This window comes from Chenopodium quinoa, unplaced genomic scaffold (genome assembly GCF_001683475.1).
Source record: "Chenopodium quinoa cultivar QQ74 unplaced genomic scaffold, ASM168347v1, whole genome shotgun sequence".
Classification (NCBI taxonomy): Eukaryota; Viridiplantae; Streptophyta; class Magnoliopsida; order Caryophyllales; family Amaranthaceae; genus Chenopodium; species Chenopodium quinoa.
Genome location: NW_018745461.1, coordinates 1,908,215 through 1,926,688, shown reverse-complemented (window position 1 = coordinate 1,926,688; position 18,474 = coordinate 1,908,215). Strand labels below are relative to the sequence as shown.

Genomic DNA, 18,474 nt, shown 5'->3' with positions numbered 1-18,474 from the left:
CTTTGTCCTCACTCTTTGAGTGGTTAGGAGTAAGTAAAAGATTATTAGAATCATAATTAGGTCATAAGTAAATGCAATATTTAATTTTTTAATTAACACATGCCATTAAACTTATCTAAACTTAATAGAAATATGAAAAGTGTGCTTTATGTGGGTTGTTACCTCCTTAGCCTACCATAATAAAAACAATATCTCTACGGCCTCATCTCAAAACAATTTTCTTTTTTCATTACCTAAGAAGTTTAAAGAGAGACCCACTTTTCACTAACTCTCACTATTTCATGTTTTAAATTACTATAGTAAATAAGAAGATCGAAAAAGAACGAACAAAGTAACTAGATATCGTGTCATTGAATAAAGATATCATTTACTTTGTAACACAAGATAGACTTTCAAATCAGTTGAATTAATTCCCCATATTCCTTAAGCAGCTTAGACAACATTTCTTTAAGCCTTTTCCCTTTTCTTCTTGAAATTCTTAGATAATTTTGTAGAATTTGAGGATTAGGATGTGTGATTTAAAGTTGAAAAATGACTCCTCCATTATTGTACTAGTATATCATATCATATCATATCAAAAGTGCCAAAACACAAGCAAAATGATATGTATAATTAATTTCTTATTTCTTGTCAAACTTGTTTTGCATTTCTTTTAACCAAGAAACTAAAAATCCATCTTTCAACTTGCAATACAAAATTTGTTAACAAAAATATGAAGTATTCAACTAACTATTCAAGCATCATCTTGTACTCTATTTATTAAAAACTTTACAATTATTGTACCTCAAACAAAACTATCCAAAATTGGACCATACAAAAAGATGACCGATGTACACTTCAATACAACTTAAAAACTTCAGCAATCACCCTTGAATCTGAGCACTATTCTTCTCAGTTAACTATGCTATATATATATTTGTTAACCTTTAATTAGATTGAAATAGCTCAACAATTTGGCCTGGATCCTCATAGAAAGAACGGATAGACACACCGTACCCTGAAGTCTATTTGGTGAGCCTGTGAAGGAACAATAATAAGGCTTCTGCTACGGCTTCTGTGCACGAAAGATGAACACGGTCATTCCAAATGTGGCTGCAGCATGCATGCGTACAACTATATCCTAATTCCTAAGGATCAAGGTGATATGACAAGAATGACAGGTCTAGTACTGGCATCTACTAGATCATCATACAAAGATCAATGAAAATCATATATGACCATAGATGACTACATCAACTCAGAAGATCGAAGTCACGTTGTTAAATGATAGCAAAGCCACAGTGGATTTGCAGCGTCAAGTCTAGGAGGCCCTATCACTCGAGTTTGTTATGTAAATGGTTCCGCCATGGTAGAAAACTAATGTATCAGATAATTCTGATGAAAGAGGAGAAAAAATGGTTAGATTTTGGGAAACTTTTTGATCAAGTGTTACGCATGATGAGCATTTAGTGTTGAAGTGACAATTACACATTTACATATATGATCACTTTTGTGTTACATGGGTGTGTATAACTTAACAGTATACAGTATACAGCCACCATTAATTTTCACACATTTACGTAATATACATCGATGACATCTCTAAAGCCGTGACTAGGCTGACTTAACAGTATACAGCCACCATTAATTTTCACACATTTACGTAATATACATAACTACAGACTAACAGTATGTAATGCTTATACCTGTAACAAGTTGCAACACTAGGAATATATTCTAGGCTAGATAAGCTAGAAACTGGCAGTTTGATAATTCAGCACTTCAGCAGCAGCAACAACTCTACGATGCAAGTAGTCTCATAGCCAAGTTTTCGACCTGCTAATAAAGATTTAACAGAAGAACATGGATTCACAAACTTCCTTATGCAGCTTGGGTAGCTCAGGTGCTTGAGCCTCTGTATGATTTGAAAACACTTCTGAAGTCAAAATTTGTGACGCTTTACTGGCCGCTAGGTGTGCATATCTGATTGGAGTAACTGCAAAAGCGTTCAAAAAGCAATTCGATCAGATAATGTACCATGCAAAAATCACTATCAATTCCTGCTTTAGTAGGGTTGTCTAGAGGACAGCTTATGATTTTACCGATAGATATGGCCTTCGTGCATTTTTGGTACCTGCATATAATTCAGTAGATATGGATACTGTTAATCAGGAGTTTATTTGGATAAAAAAATCTTTTAATTTCAAGGTAAGTTAGGTATGGCCTTTGTTCTTACACATAAGACAGAGAATGAACCAACTCTTGCAGCTCATCAGATGAAATTCCTATCTCATCCAGCAAGACATGGTAATGTATCGGCCTCGCTGTACCCTGTGAAAAGTTAGCCAGAGTTCATTAGGAATGTTTCAAAAGCATGATACTTGTAATTGGTACTCCTCCGTCCCTAAATAATAGTATAACACAAGTACTGATTGAGGGTAGTTTTTTTTATATAAAAATACAATTTAATATAGCATCAATCAACATAATAATCCTTCATTATTCAAAGCTGTATTTATAATCCTGTAAATACCAAATTACCAACAGTCTTTCTTTGGAATTAGCCAACTAGGTGAGGTTTCATAAAAGGTAATATGGAATAGCGCAAATTTAGAAAATGGCCAATTATCTACGGAAGGCAGGATAGAATTATGGCCTACAATTTAAAGACAATCAGAAAGTAATTACAAATTAAAGGCTTAAGCTTGAAGTAATCACAAATTCAACTTACAGCATATGCAGCATGCGGGCACATGTAAAAATCATAGTAATGAGGATGGCAAATTTTGCTATCGACCACAGTTCCTGCAGTAGCATTTTAGGAGCTTTAGCAGGCTTAGGAGCTGACGTAAACAAAAATAAAAATCTCAAACAAGAATTTTCCTCACCAGGAGGAACATTTTGATGTTGTTGCCTAGATTGAAAGAATTTTGTATGATGCCTTTTCTGCGCGATAATTATGGTAAACTTTGGGTGCCAATCTGAATCAAGAAGCTTACATGCCTGACATTAAAACAAAGAAAAACTTCAAAAAGACCATGATGAATACAGATATTTAGAAGCAAAAGCTGCCAAGAGAACTTTTTGGATTAAAACTGACCTCCAAGATTTGATGGAACTCTACATTCAAGACTTGTTTGAACTGACCCTCGGAAACTCCATCCCTAGACATGAAAACAGTAATCAGATAGCAGCTCTAGAGGCTTAGTTTCATACAGAAATAACTAATTAGATCCATGACCAGAACATTGCTTCAGGTTAAACAGTTAGAATCTGACAACGATCACTTACAAAAAATACTCTCGAATCTCACACTATGCAGCTAAAAGAAATTCTACCTGAATATTATAACATGTGAAGGCTTCACTTTGCCTGAGGTTGAAAAAAAATCCAATAATAACTCCCTGTCAGAAAGCACAAAAGACTTGAGCATGTACTTTCTTTGCTCAGCACAGAGACAGAAGAAATGAAACCAATCAAACCAAACATCACCCAAAGCATAAAGCACGTGTATATATAAAAGTTTTTGAACAGCACACAGTCATCATATGTCGAGTTGAATTAAAGTAATTTAAAGCACATGTAGATAAGAGATTTAGGAACCTACCTGATCATGCCTTCGTCTTTGTCACCATTGCCAGGCATGGGCTTAAAAAGAGACTCTATAATTTCAGCCTTGGATGACTGAGAACGAACTGATGCCCTGTAATGAGACATTGATGGCCAACATCTCGAACTTACTACCTGCAAGTTCCAGGAAATATTTAGAGGGGGGGAAAGTTAATAGAAAGAAGAAAATAGTGTACAAGAAAAGATATCATCTTACAGAAGCAATGGATGGAAAATCATGTAGTCCTGTAGATCCATGACATACATCCATACCAAAAATTATGGTTGGCTTCTTAGAGAGAACAGGAGAATTCCATTCAATTGCTAGTCGAGAGTGCAAACCACCAAGCTGCAAGGAAGAAAAAGAGACTAGTGTCAAATGCAACTTCTAATGCATGTAAGGATATAAATGCACGAAAAGCAACATTATTTACTTTGGCATTGATCTTCAGCAGGAGACTAGTAAAATATTGCATGTCAAGTTTACTTGATGAAATGCATTGATTTGAAATCCCAAGCTCTATAAGAGTCTTCCTTTTCCATGGACCTTTAAAAGAATGCAACAAATTTGATTCATGAGAATTTTTCAGAGATGAACAAAAAAACGTGTAGATGCAAAAGGGTGACCCTGACCATATATGTCGGAATTTTTATTAGGCAGAAGGCAAAGTATGAAATCTGGCAACGTCTTTTTTTTATTTGATTGTGCTTTCAATGGCTTCAGCTTCAAGTCCAATTGTTCAAGTATCTTCTCCACTCTAATGGCAGGTGGTGCTTGTCTATAAGATTTGTTCTCCTCAATAATGCAAATTGGAGGCTTAACAGACTAGTAACAAAGAAAATGATACATATAAATAATATATAATAAGGTAAAACAAACAGAAATGCAGAAAAGAAGATTAATTTTTTTCAGTAGGCACTTACAATTCCCATCATTTCACCAGACTTAGCAAAATAAGTACAGACCATACTTGGATCAAAGCTTGATCTGAAACTCACCACTGCCCAACTATGAACACTCATAGGCTCAGCTAGCATCTACAGAACACAATATATCAAATATTGTAATATGTATACAGTTGGATATTAAACTAAGAGAAAAAAAGCATATTTGTATTAGCTACCTTGCCATTTAGGTTCCAGCAGCCAGCTCGAGGAACAACTTCTTCTCCTCGTCCTACTATTAGCTGTGAATAATCCAGTGACTAGATGTAAAGTTTGCAAACGGGGATATAGAGCATGTAACTGGGGAGACGGAGAAAATGATCACCTTTGGGGCTGCCAAAACACGGCCTTCAACTTGAGTAAAAGTGCTAGCAATTGAAACACCACAAGACTGCAGCATTGTCTCAGTTGCATATTTATTGGTTTTCCGAGCCTTTTCACCAAAGAAATTTTGAAAATTGTTAATATTTCAACTTCTGTGGAAAGAAAAGGGCAAAAAATTTAGGGTCATACCTCTGTCAACATTGTCATTTTTTCTAGCGGCCTCTGCCTTGAGGATTCAATAAGCATCAATCTTTGAGGGAGAGAAAGCTCTTTAGTGTATCGCTGTAGGGGAAGCAAAGAGCATAGCTTCAAAGCATACAGGAAGAGAGTTAGTGTATGAGATGGAGAAATTAAACAAATTTGTGAAACATTAAAATGTATCTGGATAATCACCTCAATGGGGTAGAACTTTGATTTTGTTTTGCCAATGTTAATACAAGGGAAGTCACCAGAATATTGAAGGTGCATCTTCTTATGCTTAACAAAATAATCATAGACTGTCACTTGCACCTCTTGATTATCATTTTTTAATCCTCTATTCCTTAGCAAAAACCTTACAAGCAATTGAATCATTGTAATGAAGTCAATGCCGGAATCTGAAAGCAAAGAGGAGGTGGATATAAATCATACTAACCTCTGCTTTTTACATATGTACTCACTCAATCCGGTGATTCTACTCTCTCTATTAGATGGGAAAATTTTTATCTTCAAATTCTTCAGCACACGTCTAGCCTGCAGAAAAGCAAAATGATATCAAGCCCTATCATTTTCATAGTATGACCTGGTTACAGGAATTGCTTCCCTCATCTAGAAACATTATACCTTTGACCAATCGATGCAAGATGTATTTTTGACATTCTGGTTGGCTACTAGAAAATCAAGCACAGGACCAGGCTTCAGAACTGTGGTCAGGGACATATCTGCATTAAAGACAGAATTATTAGAATGTTATGCATGTGAGCATTATTTCCTAAAAATGCTTAAATTTTAAAACCACTTTTTCAAAGAAAAGAGGAAGGGAGGAAGCTTGCCCATGTTAAGAGTCAATCCATTCTGAGTAGGACAAAAACTTGAGTGAAGACCTTTACATCCAAAGACACCCTTTCCAATATCAGTGAAGTTCTTTGGATCGTCATGATAAAATGATTGCTTGACAATAAGGCAGCTCCTAGGAGAAGTTTGAACCATCGGTTTTAAATTTTTAATACATGTAATAAACATTAGGCAAAAAAAAAAAAAAAAAAAAAAAAAAAAAAAAGGGAAACGACATGAAAATAGATATCCAAACTCACTTTTTTGCAGCATGTTGCCTTAAGACAACATCTAGCACCTTGATGACTTCATGAACCTTCTCAGAATGTCTTCCACGTAGCATGTCAGAAATAACACTAAACGGATATTTTCCTACATACTTCATCACTACTCTGAATGTCCTTGTCTGAAACACGCACTTTTGCCTCTTTCCACCACCCTGAGTAAGGCTTCCACTTCCATTAAAGCTGCTATTATCACCATTACTACGTATGTGAAAACAAAAAAAAAAATCATACCAAAGCTAGGTTTCACACATCATATATCATCAGGAATTCAATTAACTCGACAAGAAATATTTGCTACCTTTTTAATGAAATCTTGTCCAAAACAACAGTGAAGTCCAGCTCTTTCCTTGGAAGGGCACCCCACATGAATAAAGATTTCTCACCATCATAAGCAAAGTCCTTTCCATCCAGATCAAATTTATAAATTTCACGGATTTTGTCCATTATTGTCCTTCCAATACCTTTCCCTTCAGCAGGTCGGCCATCTTTGTTATAAATTGAAACCTTTATTTTGTGGAAGAGAAAGAAAAATCAAATGAGAAACTATTCATAAAAATTGCATTGTTAGAAGATTATGGAAGTATTAGATAATATCATGATAATAATGAAAAATGAGACATACAGAGTAGTGAAAGAAGTAGCCAGCAGAATCAGCAAGCTCTACTCTGAAGTGATTAGTACAAAGTGATATTTTGTTGCCTTTTACTCCAAATCCAGGCCTTGACATAGGAGTTCGTTCACGATTGTGATCAGAACCAGAAGCACTCGAATCCATTTTCCTCTTTACCTAAGTATACACCAATTACCAGAATCACAATGTTAAAAGATGATGAAGTCTAACAAAAAAATGCTCATGATCAGCCTGAACTTCAACCAACCCCAATGAATTTTTACAAAACCTCTATAATATACAATCAAGAACATTGTGCCAATTGCCAATAAGCTTTATTAATCATTATAATTTATACATAATGAACTAACAAGTAGGTGCCCTGAGCAGCAGAAATACAAACACTAAATCAAATCTACTTCAGTAATAAGGATTTGCATGAAGATAGTAAAAGCTAATATCATCATTATATTTGTTTACCTAAGGTTTAATGAGTTTTGAAAATTTGTACACGTAAGGTTTAATAAGTTTAGATATGTTATAATAAGTTTAGATATGTTCAAATTTACGCCAGTTTTGTTCAGATAATAAGTTTAAATATGTTCAGATAATAAGTTTAGATATGTTCAAATTTACGCCAGTTTTGTTCACCTTATTTCAGAAAAGAGAAAAAATACAAACAAACAAACAAAAACAAAAACAAAACCAAACAATCTTTCTTAAAACACATAAGCTCAAAGGAGGGCAATATGAGTTAGGAACATTTTTAGTAAAGGTCAATAAGAGCTACTTAAGTTCAATTTACAGTTAAAATAAGTTCGTGTAAGATCAGATAAGTTTAATTACGTTCATATAAGTGAAAATATTAGGTGAAAAGTTTAATTAAATGAGTCTAAAGTTTGATTAGTTAAGGTCAGGTAAATAGAACGCAACTTTTTTAATTCCCTAGTTCTCATCCCTCACTAAAAAGGTAAAAATCAATTAGCCCATTGTCAAATAGCAGAAATAATTGAGTGAAACAAAAAAAATAGTAATACCCCTTCTAATCTACTTTTTTTTTTTTTTTTTTTTTTTGAATAGCCCTTCTAATCTACTTGAAACTCCCACACTCTACAAAAAAAAAAAAAAGCTCTTTCAATTAAACAAGAGAGAAAGAGCAAATTTTTACCTTCAGAGCCTTTTGCTGTCCAAATTGAAATGGGCACTTTTGGATTGCTGAAAAGAAAAAACAAAAAAAAAAAAAAAAAAAAAATCAAATCAAACCCTCTTTGATCCTTAACAAAACAAATCAACAAGAAATGATCAAGCATTATATACCATCAAACCCAAAATAATTAAAAAGAAAAAAAAAATTTAAATTAAATTGAAGAGATCAAGACAAACCTTAATCAAAATTAACCAAAGATTGCATGCAATTAAGTTTCTTGTATTTCACCAATTATCCCTTCCTCTAATTTTTTGGGAGGAAGTAGGAGTATTGGAGTAAGACTATGAATTTATAATGCATGCTAGAAAAAACTGAAACTTTACAGGTGAATTTTTCAGCCATTAGATAAAACTGAAGTACTGTACCAGTAGTACCACCCATCTAAGCTGGCAAATTTCTGAATATTATCTCTCCTTGTTAGGGAAGAAGGTGCTGTTGGGCGTGGGAGTGATAGAAGAACAGAGGAATAAGGAGGGAGAAATGATGGTACCATTGTGTATTTGTGTACTGTGTAGTGTTTTGAAAATTTAAACCATTAAATTAATTTCGGGTCGGTTTCGAGTCAAGTACGGGTTTTTGTCAATTATTGGTACGGAATATGATAATTTATTGATGTTTCATACCAAAGTATTAGTTGTCGTGTTAACATCAATTTAGTCATGAAATTTTGAATACAATTTAAATAATCGGGTACGAGTCAGTTTTATCAGATATATCTTTAAAATGTATCAGAAAATAAACCCTCTTGTATACCGTTTGTATTGGTTGAAAGGGTATAAATCAATTTTGTTTTGCATTAAAATGCACTCTTGGACATAATGACATATGGTGTCAACAAAGTTAGTAACAATTCATTCTTGGTTTCTTGTAATATGATTTAATATTTCAACCTTGCTTAAGAGCAATGTATAGATGAGCTTTGCAAGCCTTCTAATATTGCCATAACTCATTTTTCTCTATGAAGGAACACATTTGTTATATTGTTTAAAGATCACTGGAGTATAGAACCGAGAAAAGTAGTGATGTACATGGTAATTGATCTCATGTCTTAAGTACCACCCCGAGACTTTACCAAGCAAACACACAATACTACATTGCTGACATTAGCCCATTACACACATTGACACATACACTTGTAACTTGTAAGACACTTCTATAAAGTGATCATGAAATGCAAGAATAATTATATTTACGGAAAGCTAACAGCAATCCCAGTTACATAGACAAAACATGGGGAACAAATGCATCAAGTTGAACAGGTACAAAGTTTGCTGAATTTTTAGTCACCTTGAGCTTCAACTTTGTGTAAGAATTTGTTTCAAGATGCCTTACAGTAACTTCATAATCCCCATGAAGCAACACAACTTCAGAGATTCCTTGGCCATTGGCAGAAATCTCCAATGGTTTCGAGCTTGAAAACTCCGCGATAAGCTTATCAACGACGTCTCCATTGGGTGTGTTGTTGAAGTTTTGCTCAGTCAAGCACATCTTGCATTCACTGCTGAATGGTGAAGTTGGCCATATCACAATCCCTTCAACTGCAGGATGTGAATATCCCTCCCTTAAAACATCCTCCAGATACTCTGCCTGCTTATAATTTTCGAGCAAAATAGTCACATCAAAATGTTAAAAATTGTACAAGCAGTAAGTATGTAACCTTTCCTAACATAATAGGTCTTATTTTGAGTTTGGATCATGCAGGTCGGGTTGGTTCTGTTTTGGTTCAAAGTCAGGTGATGTAATTTCGATATTTAGTTGGATGATCGAATACAGGTTAATTTGGCTGGACTATTTCTTGATTAGTAAGCTTTGTAACAAGTAAAAATTGATAGTACCTGGTTTTCCCCTTTGTCAACAAAGAGTTCAGTAAGCCATAGCGGGAATTTCATTGAAGCTAAGTAGTCCATTCCTGCTCTCATGTAAGCAATGTTGGGCTGACCGGGGCCGAACCTTGATTGCACCCCTACTCCCATAGGCAATGTATCATTACCACCACTCCTTTCTCTATAATATGATTGAGTGTTCTTCAACTTTCTAGCATATTTTGCTGGTATTGAATCTTCATCTTGGCTCAACTCTATAGTGTTGTACTCGTTCATGAACAAAATCGGCTTTTGATCAAGCTCATATGTTCTAGCATAAACCTCTGCTGAAGCATTTTCTCCAAGCTTATTCTCATAGAAGCTAAAATGCAAGTTCTCATTCACAACATCCCAATGGATCAATCTCCCTTTGTACCTTAATACAACAGATTTCGTCCTGTTTTCAGCTGCATCTTTCAACTCTTGTGGACTGGTTTCGTTGTTTATCCAAGTGGGTTGGTATCTTGGATCATCCCAAATGATGTTGTGACCTCGAACATCAATGTTGTTCTGCTCACAAAATTGTAGCATGGCATCAGGTATGGTATAGTCTTCCTGCCCTCGTGTTTTTTCTGTGAAGTACCATTTCATTTCGTTCCCAAAAGCAGTGACTGAAAATCTCGAGGCAAACCAATCTTGATACTTCTTGCTGTTTAGGATATTCTGGTTTATTTCACATCCTGTAGGGAAACCTGATTTTATTTGCTTCAGAGTAATTTTTGCTCCTGCTACTGAAGTGTTATCTTTATTTGTCACATGTAATTTCACCTTACTCTTTCTCACCTACATAAACGGCGATTTTTTTATGATTATATTCACAAAGTAACATACCATATGACTGTCATAAACTCATAATGTTGGTGTTATTTTACCTTTGCAATGGTCTTTTCTTGCTGTGATTTCCATTGCTTCTTAGTAAAAGGTTGCAAAGAGACATTATCTACCCAGATTTCATCAGCTGTGTTCTTAGTCTGCACATACAAAACGTCAAGAACTTTACGAAAGTAGACAAATAAGAAACAAACATAGGCCTCCCCCCCCCCAAAAAAAAAAAATATGCTATAACTTTCCCTGAGAAAAACATTGCACTGGTCAGAAATTACCTCGAAAAATAAATCAACCGGACCTGAAAAGGCTGCAACTATACCGCCTTTCAACATGCTCCAACATCCTTGCTCTGCTATCACTGTACCTCCATGGAGGTATTTTCCACCAGGACTTCTAAATTTTACCGATATAACTTCACTGCCTTGACTAATTTGAATCCAGGCTGTAAAATCCATTTGAATATGAACTCATCAAAATTGTATTGTGAATATAAACTCATATTTGGTCTTAAATTGTTGCCAAATCCTTCTCAGGGCAAGTTTTAAAGTTGGACAAGGATTAAGAAGCTATAAATAACCTGAAAATGCATAAATTTTTCCTTTCTGAATCTGAATTCTCTGAGAAAGGCTATCAGATGGCTGAGTTCTGTTCAGAGCCGCGATGAACTTGTTCCCATCTTTTGTTATTCTTTCTTCGAGCTTACCCTGACCAAACATAGTCCATCCTTCGATACCATTAGTGAACTCTGGATTTTGTATGATTCCTCCACCATATTGAACCTTCCAGGCTTCTTCCAAACACTTCAAATTGGCATAGCAACAAATGAAATTATGTATCAGAACAAAAAAAAAAAGCAAGCAACATTTTAATTGTACTGATTGGTTTTCAACATAGCTACATATCATAGAAACATTTTTTTATAGGTATTATTTGTAAATATGCTTAAATTTCAATCAAGTTTAGTACCTCTGTAGTTGCTGAATAGTCGTATGACAAAGCTTGTATGGTATCACCTACATCAGTTGAACAAATAAATTTTAGTAAATATAACATGCAAACTTTGTAACATCTACATACTAAGATATGTAACAGCAAGCTGTTTTGTTCAAAAACAGCAACTATCTTGGGAAATGAGAACATCACATATTAGAAGCCTAATATTCACAACCCTACAAGTGTAATCTTTAACAAACAGAACTAAATGAGAAGAATTGAAGCGATGATCAGGAGAGGAAGAGAGACCTAGATACAATAGAAAGCATGCATGCCATAATATGAAACTGATCTTCATTTCATAGGAAAACCAAGGAAATGAAATTTTTAAATAGCAAGTGTTCTCGGCTTAGAGAATGTTTGAATCTTTAAATAGTAAGCAGTAGGATGTCTCAGAATCTGTACAAAGAAGTAAATTGTAGATTACAGCAAGAGAAGTTGATTTTAGAGTTGAAGGGGCAGAAACTTCACCAACCTATATGGCCCACAGAAGAGTTCTGAAAACTTACAAGCAAAATGTATAAGATGTGACAATGACATTATGGTCATGTTTCATTGCTTTAATCCTGGGATTTTCTCGTCATCTTGGCTCACACTTTTCGAATGATCTTTTTCATGGTCATCAGCCTGCGTGATTGCGATGATAGGTGGATTTGGGAATTGCTTTGCTTCAATACTAATATGTGCATTTGACATGACAGCTTCTTTTGTAGTTTCACTTTACTCAGCACTCAGCAGCAGTGCGGGATTGAGCTTATCTTGGCTAGACAAGCCTTAAATCAAAATAACCTCTGCCATAATTGTTGTTTCATTTCTGAATGTATTCAATCGAAAATAGCAGCTCCGATCTTTTTCAATCTCTGCCTGTTTCATAGACGAACAATCTTAACGGAAACTACTGAATGAATGAATACTGAGCATGACCAAGACTCAGATCCTGTAATATAACATACTGTATGTATGTTCCACTCTACAACAGAAATCAGATAAATTCATGTAGTCTTTTGTCAAATTACATTTCCACAAAAAAGACCACAATAGTCAATTTGGTACGTGGTAATGATTTATGGTATTAGAAATAAATGTGTAAGATACCAAACCACCAAAGACCAATGTCAATGGATCAGTAATGTACATAAGCTGCACTTGCTATCCAATAAATGGTGCTTAATTTGACAACTTTAATTTTATGACATCTGCATTCAAACACTTGTGTCCTCATATCTTCCTTTTTTTTTTTTTGGGGGGGGGGGGTAATTTGGGGGATAGGACTATAGGAGGATCAGAGGTGTAGAGGAATTTCCAAGCAGATGTAAAACATAGGAATTGCCTATATGAAGATAACCAAACATTGACAATTTGACAACATTCTACAATTTACATAAATTCGGATTAATTTTCTTATGAAGCAGAGGCTCCTCTCGTCCGTATCTAGCAAAAACGTTTGCAAGTGTAGCCTTCTCATTCCATATTTAGTAAATTAGAGGAAGACCAGAAGCATTGAAAAATTTCCATATAGAGGTAAAACATAGGAAATGCCCCTAGACAAAGATAACCCAACATTGACAAACTGACACTTGACAACATTCTACAATTTACATAATCCAGATTACTTTTCTTTTGAAGCTGAGGCACCTCTCGTTCCATATCTAGCAAAAACGTCTGCAAGTTTAGCCTTCTCTTTGACTTTCAACCTGCATTATGGATAAACAATATGTCAAAATTGGATATACAATCAGATCCAGTATTGATGCAAACATTTCCAACAACGCTCATGCAAAAAAACATAGCTTACTTCTTTGCAGATCCTGGGATACGTTGTTTTGGCTTCTTCTCTAGCTTTAGGTTCGGATCCTTATCTGACTTTTGGTTAGGCTTCTTGTCTGGCTTTTTTTTAACCTCTGACTTCTTTTTAGGTGACTTCACTTCATTTAACGAAGCACGTGCCAACAATTTTGCTTCTAGCATTTCTACTTGTTTTAAGCGTTCGCTAGCACTTAATTGGAGCAAGTCCCCTAAAACATTTTGGCTGTCAAGGGCCTTGATGCTTTTAACTAATTCTTCATACACATAATCATCATCCTCCCTAAATTGCAACGCTGTTTCAATTTGCTCAACATCAACATCTTCATCTTCTTCCTCCTCCGAGGCAAGGAAGTTTCCTTCAGAAGTGCTGTTGTATCCATCATCTGATGACCCTTCATAACTGCCATCAAGCGGCTTCAAAATTTCACACTTTATAGGCTTCTCAGACTTACCAAAAGATATGTTTTGGCCTGAGAACATCTGAATGAACCTGTTGTAATAGAAGATTTCATTTAATTCACAATATTAACATAATGATCCAGAGAATAGGCGTAACTCATAAGTGATCAAAATGGCACAGAAAAGAATTCTGCAAAACAAATGGGTCACTTTCTCTCAGAGACAAGGAAAAACAGATACCTGTTTGCATCCGCCAGACTCTTAAAATCCACATAGGCAAGGCCTTTGCAGACAGGATCCCTTGTCTTTTTGTTTCCAGAGTTCACCGGTGATATTTTAATAATTCCAGAAACTCCTTCAAAGGCTGACTTTAGATCTCTGTGAATATTCCTTTTCTTAGGAAGGTTGCTGATACGAACACGGATCCCGCCAGGAACACCTTCAGAAGCTGTAGACATTTCAGGTAATGCATCTTATGATAAATCCCACAATTCCTCGATCTTTTAATCAAATATATTGAATAACAACCCATTGCAAAGACAATATCATCAACAAATTACTTTAAGCAGATTAGGAACTGCAAAAGGATATGCATGAAGAATTTAAATTCAATCATCACATCTTCGGAAGTGTCTGCTATAGACGTTAACCATCTGTTTCAAAAAAGTGAACATAACAAAGAGACAAAGAAAAAGGTTTTTTAGCAAGTTTTTGTGGAACACTACCATTTTCCTTCTATGAAACAAAATATGATCCATCAAGGCAATGGTTTGAAATCAATGTTTAGTTGATTCCATCTCTGAACTCTGACCTAAAAGTTATAAGTTTATAGTTCCTGATGTAATCACACAGTCAACAGAAACCACAATGGCATGAACGTACAAGTAACATGATAGATCAAACTTCCTAAGGAGAGTAGGATAAGTTGTTGGGTTGCCAGAGTTGAAAAATACCATGCAGCAAACTAGAGAGAAAGAGTACAACTGTACAAGACATACGTAGTATAAAGTACACAAGTATCAGATATTAGTCATATTACTTTATCGGATATCAAAGTAGCCAATGTCACAAAAACTAAACTAATGTATTTTATTTATTTCTTGGGAGAAAGGCATTCAACTGTTGCAAATTTTACTAAGCAGCAGTGCTACAAATGACTTAATAATGAGCAACAAGACGCGGGTTCTGATATCTGTAATTTCACTGCAAAAAGAAAACTGGACCTTCTTAAGCTGTCAAAGTTTTTTCTGAATTCCAAATCTCGAAAGACAGTTTTGCTTGAAACCACCTAAGATAAAGGACAAATGCATACAACTAACCAGGCATATTTGCATCATAAAAGGGGCATCTAGTCATCTATTACAAACAAATCACGGTGTCCATCCTACATCCGATTTTAAATTGTACCCTCTCACATCCTCCTCAACATGTGTTCTTTATCTCTTTATTATCATGTCGTCCATTAAACACATATATGTATATTGTAACTGAAAAGCTAAACAAATTCAAAACCAACAAAATATTTTTAACCAATTTTATTTCTAACAAATTCAAGCATCCAATTTCTACATCTTGGTATGGTACATTTCCTAAATCCATAAACTACAAACATAAGTTCATTCTATAAATTGCAAATAATATAACACTAAAGGACTTCATTCAAGGAAATGATCATTTATGGATCAATTAAGGAACAATTATGCCTAATTCCACATCCAATTATGGGTTAACCATGGTTCATTCTTGCTAATTAAGGCTACCAAAAATCAGAACAATAAACAAAAACCGAGCAAAACAATAAACAACCAAAGATGAGAGAGATTACACACACCATTGAACAACACCTCCGGGGGGTCATTCTTGGGTTTAGGCTTCTTGCCCTCATTCTTAAGCTTGGTAATGTTAGATAACTGAGCTTTGAAACTTTGCTCAATTTCTTCTAGTAACTTATCTTCAACTGAAGTATCATACACTTTCCCTTCACCAAACCCTCTTGGTCTATTCTCAAGCCATTCATTCATCTTGTCATAAGTAACCATCAATTCATCATCATCATCAAATTCATCCTCTTCTTCTTCCTCATCATCAAAAACATCATCCTCATCAAAATCAAACCCATCTTCATCTTCAATTTCTCCATCATTCTCCACCAATTGGGTAGCATCCAAGTTTGGATTTTTTTCCTTATTTTGGGCAAATAAGCAAAACCCAGTTCGACCCTGATAATAAAATGCAGAAAATTTAAAAAGGGCAATTTCCAAATTCGTTCAATTAAACATATAAACAAAATGGGAAGTTGAATACTAACCGAAAATGAGGAAGATAATGATAATGAAGAGTAATTGGGGAGCGATTCTGGAAAAAGAGGGAGGTTGGCAGTTTGATGTTGGAAGAGGAGAGAGAAGAAGTTGGTGGGTTTCTTCAGAAGAAGCGGCGGCGCTGACGGCGGCAGAAGCTTTCCTACAGCCTGCATCGTCGAGGATTAGGCGTTGAATGGGTGGGTGATAGTACTACTCTACTCTGCTAGCTAGTTCTGGGCTCTATCTACAAGATTCGCGCAACTCTACGCTTATGAAAGAGAAGGGAAAAGAAAGTAAAAGTTTTTTTGCCATAATTTTCTACAAAATTTGTAAATTACCACCTAAATAGTACACTTGTTTTAAAATTACCACTTGTTAATTTTTTAATTTTATTTTATTACTACCCCTTAAATTAAAAAATTACTCAGATTCCCATCTTTTTCAAAATTTCGGATGATTTTCCGTCTGTGAGCCCACCTCCATTTTCATTTTCCACTGCACCACCGCAAAACCTCTCTTCTCCATTTTCTCGCTTCTCCTTCTTACCTGAAACCATCATAGGAGGCAGAGGAAGGAGTCGCACTCAACGGAAACACTTCAAGCAAAGGGGAAAGAGGAAGGAAAAGGAACCCTTATCTCATAGCAACCCCCAATATAATTGAAGTAAAAACTAATTTCAAAAAACCCCCTAATTTAAGAAAACCCCTAATTCAATTGAAGCATGAATCCTAATTTCATAAAACCCTCAATTCTACCTATTTACTCCAATTATAGTGGAATTTGGTGAAGAAAATGTGAATTGAAGTTGGAATAGCTGTTTTAAAGAGAAAAATCGGGGGAAGGGGAAAATCAGTCAAAATAGTGGTTAATAGCCGTTAGGTGGGGCCCACAGGCGAAAAAATCCATTTTGCAAAATATGGGAAAAGTAATTTTTTAATTTAAGGGGTGGTAATTTTAAAAAAGGCCTACTATTTGGGTGGTAATTATTTATAAGATATATTAAAACACGTTCCCAAAAGGAACATAAGGATAAAGAGTATCGAATCGTCAACCTCTTATAAGAAAAATAACCATTTCACCATCTAATTATCAACTATGTCATTAAAAAAAAATAATAAAAAAAAAAAGTTATATAAGTGCAAACCATAAGGTTTAATTAAAGAAATATATACTACCTCCATTAACAGTTATCTGCAACAAAGGGGGTAGCACGGACTCCTAGGCAAAACTTTTAAAGTATGATTAATGAAAAATAAGGGCACTTGGTTAAGTATTAATAAAAAAAAAAAACAAAAACCCATAACCACCGACACCTGGAACCACTAAACCCAAAACCACCGACAACCACCGGAACAACCAAACCCACCCACAGTTTGAAGTTTTGAACCCAAAACCACCACCGACATCCAACCACGAACCCAGCAAAAACCACCGAAACCCGACCACAAACCCAATAAACCACCCACGAACCCAACCAAAACCAAGAAAACCACCAACGAACCTAGCCAAAACCCAGCAAATCCACCCAAAACCGAAGAAACGCCACCCACAACCACCGAAATCGACCCACAAACCACCGAAATCCACCCAAGAATCACCAAACCGCCACCCACAAACCACCGAAATCCACCCAAGAATCACCGAAACCCACCCACGAACCACAAAAACCACCCACAAACAACAACTACCACCGGATCTACGGAACCCACCCACAAACCACCAACATCCACCCACAAACCACTACCATCCACCCACGGACTGAGATAACAGAGATGACGATGGAGAAGAAGATGAGAGATAAAGAAGGAAGAAGGAAGAAGGAAGAAGATGAGAGATAAGAGATGAAGGACTGATCAGAAGGTCGAAGAAGATGAGAGATGATGATGAAATGGAGATGAAAATGGAGGAGAGAGATGGTGGAGAGATGAAATTAGGATTAATTTGTTTTTTTTGGGAAAAAAAGCTTAGATGATTAAGTTAAATTAGGGTCATAATAATTTGTAATTATGTATGATAATATGGGTTAAAAAATTTTAAATGAGGGTATTTTGGTCACTTTACCAGAAAAAGTTACTATATTAGGAAAGAAATAGTTTTGTTGCAAATAATAGGTAACACCCTTTTTTGGTAAATGTTGCAGATAACTTGAGGTAGTACTTAAAAAAAAATAAAAATAAAAAAACTCAATTTTAGTTTGACAATGACAATTAAAATGTTAAAAAAATATCGGGGAACGCCCGATCTATTCACTAATTGGATTATTAAAGAATTAGAGAAAGATAATGGAGGTTAA

At 35.2% G+C, this 18,474-nt stretch overlaps 3 protein-coding genes across 7 annotated transcripts; all 3 read right to left on the bottom strand.

Annotated features, from left to right (window-relative positions):
* Nucleotides 1–1,451: 1,451 nt before the first annotated feature.
* LOC110714866 (protein argonaute 4-like) lies at nucleotides 1,452–8,564 on the bottom strand. 4 transcript variants are annotated; one of them, XM_021893416.1, is made up of 24 exons: nucleotides 8,359–8,564; nucleotides 7,955–8,001; nucleotides 6,799–6,963; nucleotides 6,475–6,680; nucleotides 6,150–6,374; nucleotides 5,889–6,025; nucleotides 5,680–5,777; nucleotides 5,492–5,589; nucleotides 5,251–5,410; nucleotides 5,047–5,163; nucleotides 4,859–4,966; nucleotides 4,713–4,775; nucleotides 4,513–4,626; nucleotides 4,222–4,414; nucleotides 4,023–4,135; nucleotides 3,806–3,937; nucleotides 3,587–3,723; nucleotides 3,318–3,383; nucleotides 3,080–3,143; nucleotides 2,868–2,982; nucleotides 2,711–2,784; nucleotides 2,216–2,310; nucleotides 2,082–2,113; nucleotides 1,452–1,975 (listed from the first exon to the last, which is right to left on the bottom strand). In XM_021893416.1, exons 1-24 carry the CDS (start codon nucleotides 8,372–8,374, stop codon nucleotides 1,830–1,832), a joined length of 2,721 nt encoding a protein of 906 aa, XP_021749108.1. In that variant the 5' UTR covers nucleotides 8,375–8,564; the 3' UTR covers nucleotides 1,452–1,829. The 4 variants fall into 4 exon arrangements, with proteins under 4 accessions (XP_021749108.1, XP_021749109.1, XP_021749110.1 ...); XM_021893417.1 differs by having other exon boundaries at nucleotides 6,150–6,359; XM_021893418.1 differs by having other exon boundaries at nucleotides 6,150–6,356.
* Nucleotides 8,565–8,968: 404 nt separating this feature from the next.
* LOC110714727 (anti-sigma-I factor RsgI6-like) lies at nucleotides 8,969–12,914 on the bottom strand. 2 transcript variants are annotated; one of them, XM_021893264.1, is made up of 7 exons: nucleotides 12,186–12,914; nucleotides 11,650–11,696; nucleotides 11,261–11,483; nucleotides 10,959–11,125; nucleotides 10,728–10,826; nucleotides 9,829–10,638; nucleotides 8,969–9,580 (listed from the first exon to the last, which is right to left on the bottom strand). In XM_021893264.1, exons 1-7 carry the CDS (start codon nucleotides 12,223–12,225, stop codon nucleotides 9,209–9,211), a joined length of 1,758 nt encoding a protein of 585 aa, XP_021748956.1. In that variant the 5' UTR covers nucleotides 12,226–12,914; the 3' UTR covers nucleotides 8,969–9,208. The 2 variants fall into 2 exon arrangements, with proteins under 2 accessions (XP_021748956.1, XP_021748955.1); XM_021893263.1 differs by lacking the exon at nucleotides 12,186–12,914 and adding an exon at nucleotides 11,926–12,150.
* Nucleotides 12,915–13,052: 138 nt separating this feature from the next.
* LOC110714729 lies at nucleotides 13,053–18,401 on the bottom strand. The gene is made up of 6 exons (XM_021893266.1): nucleotides 17,357–18,401; nucleotides 16,190–16,348; nucleotides 15,713–16,100; nucleotides 14,122–14,329; nucleotides 13,472–13,972; nucleotides 13,053–13,370 (listed from the first exon to the last, which is right to left on the bottom strand). The coding sequence occupies exons 1-6, from the start codon at nucleotides 17,360–17,362 to the stop codon at nucleotides 13,286–13,288; spliced, it is 1,347 nt and encodes a 448-aa protein (XP_021748958.1). The 5' UTR covers nucleotides 17,363–18,401; the 3' UTR covers nucleotides 13,053–13,285.
* Nucleotides 18,402–18,474: the final 73 nt, after the last annotated feature.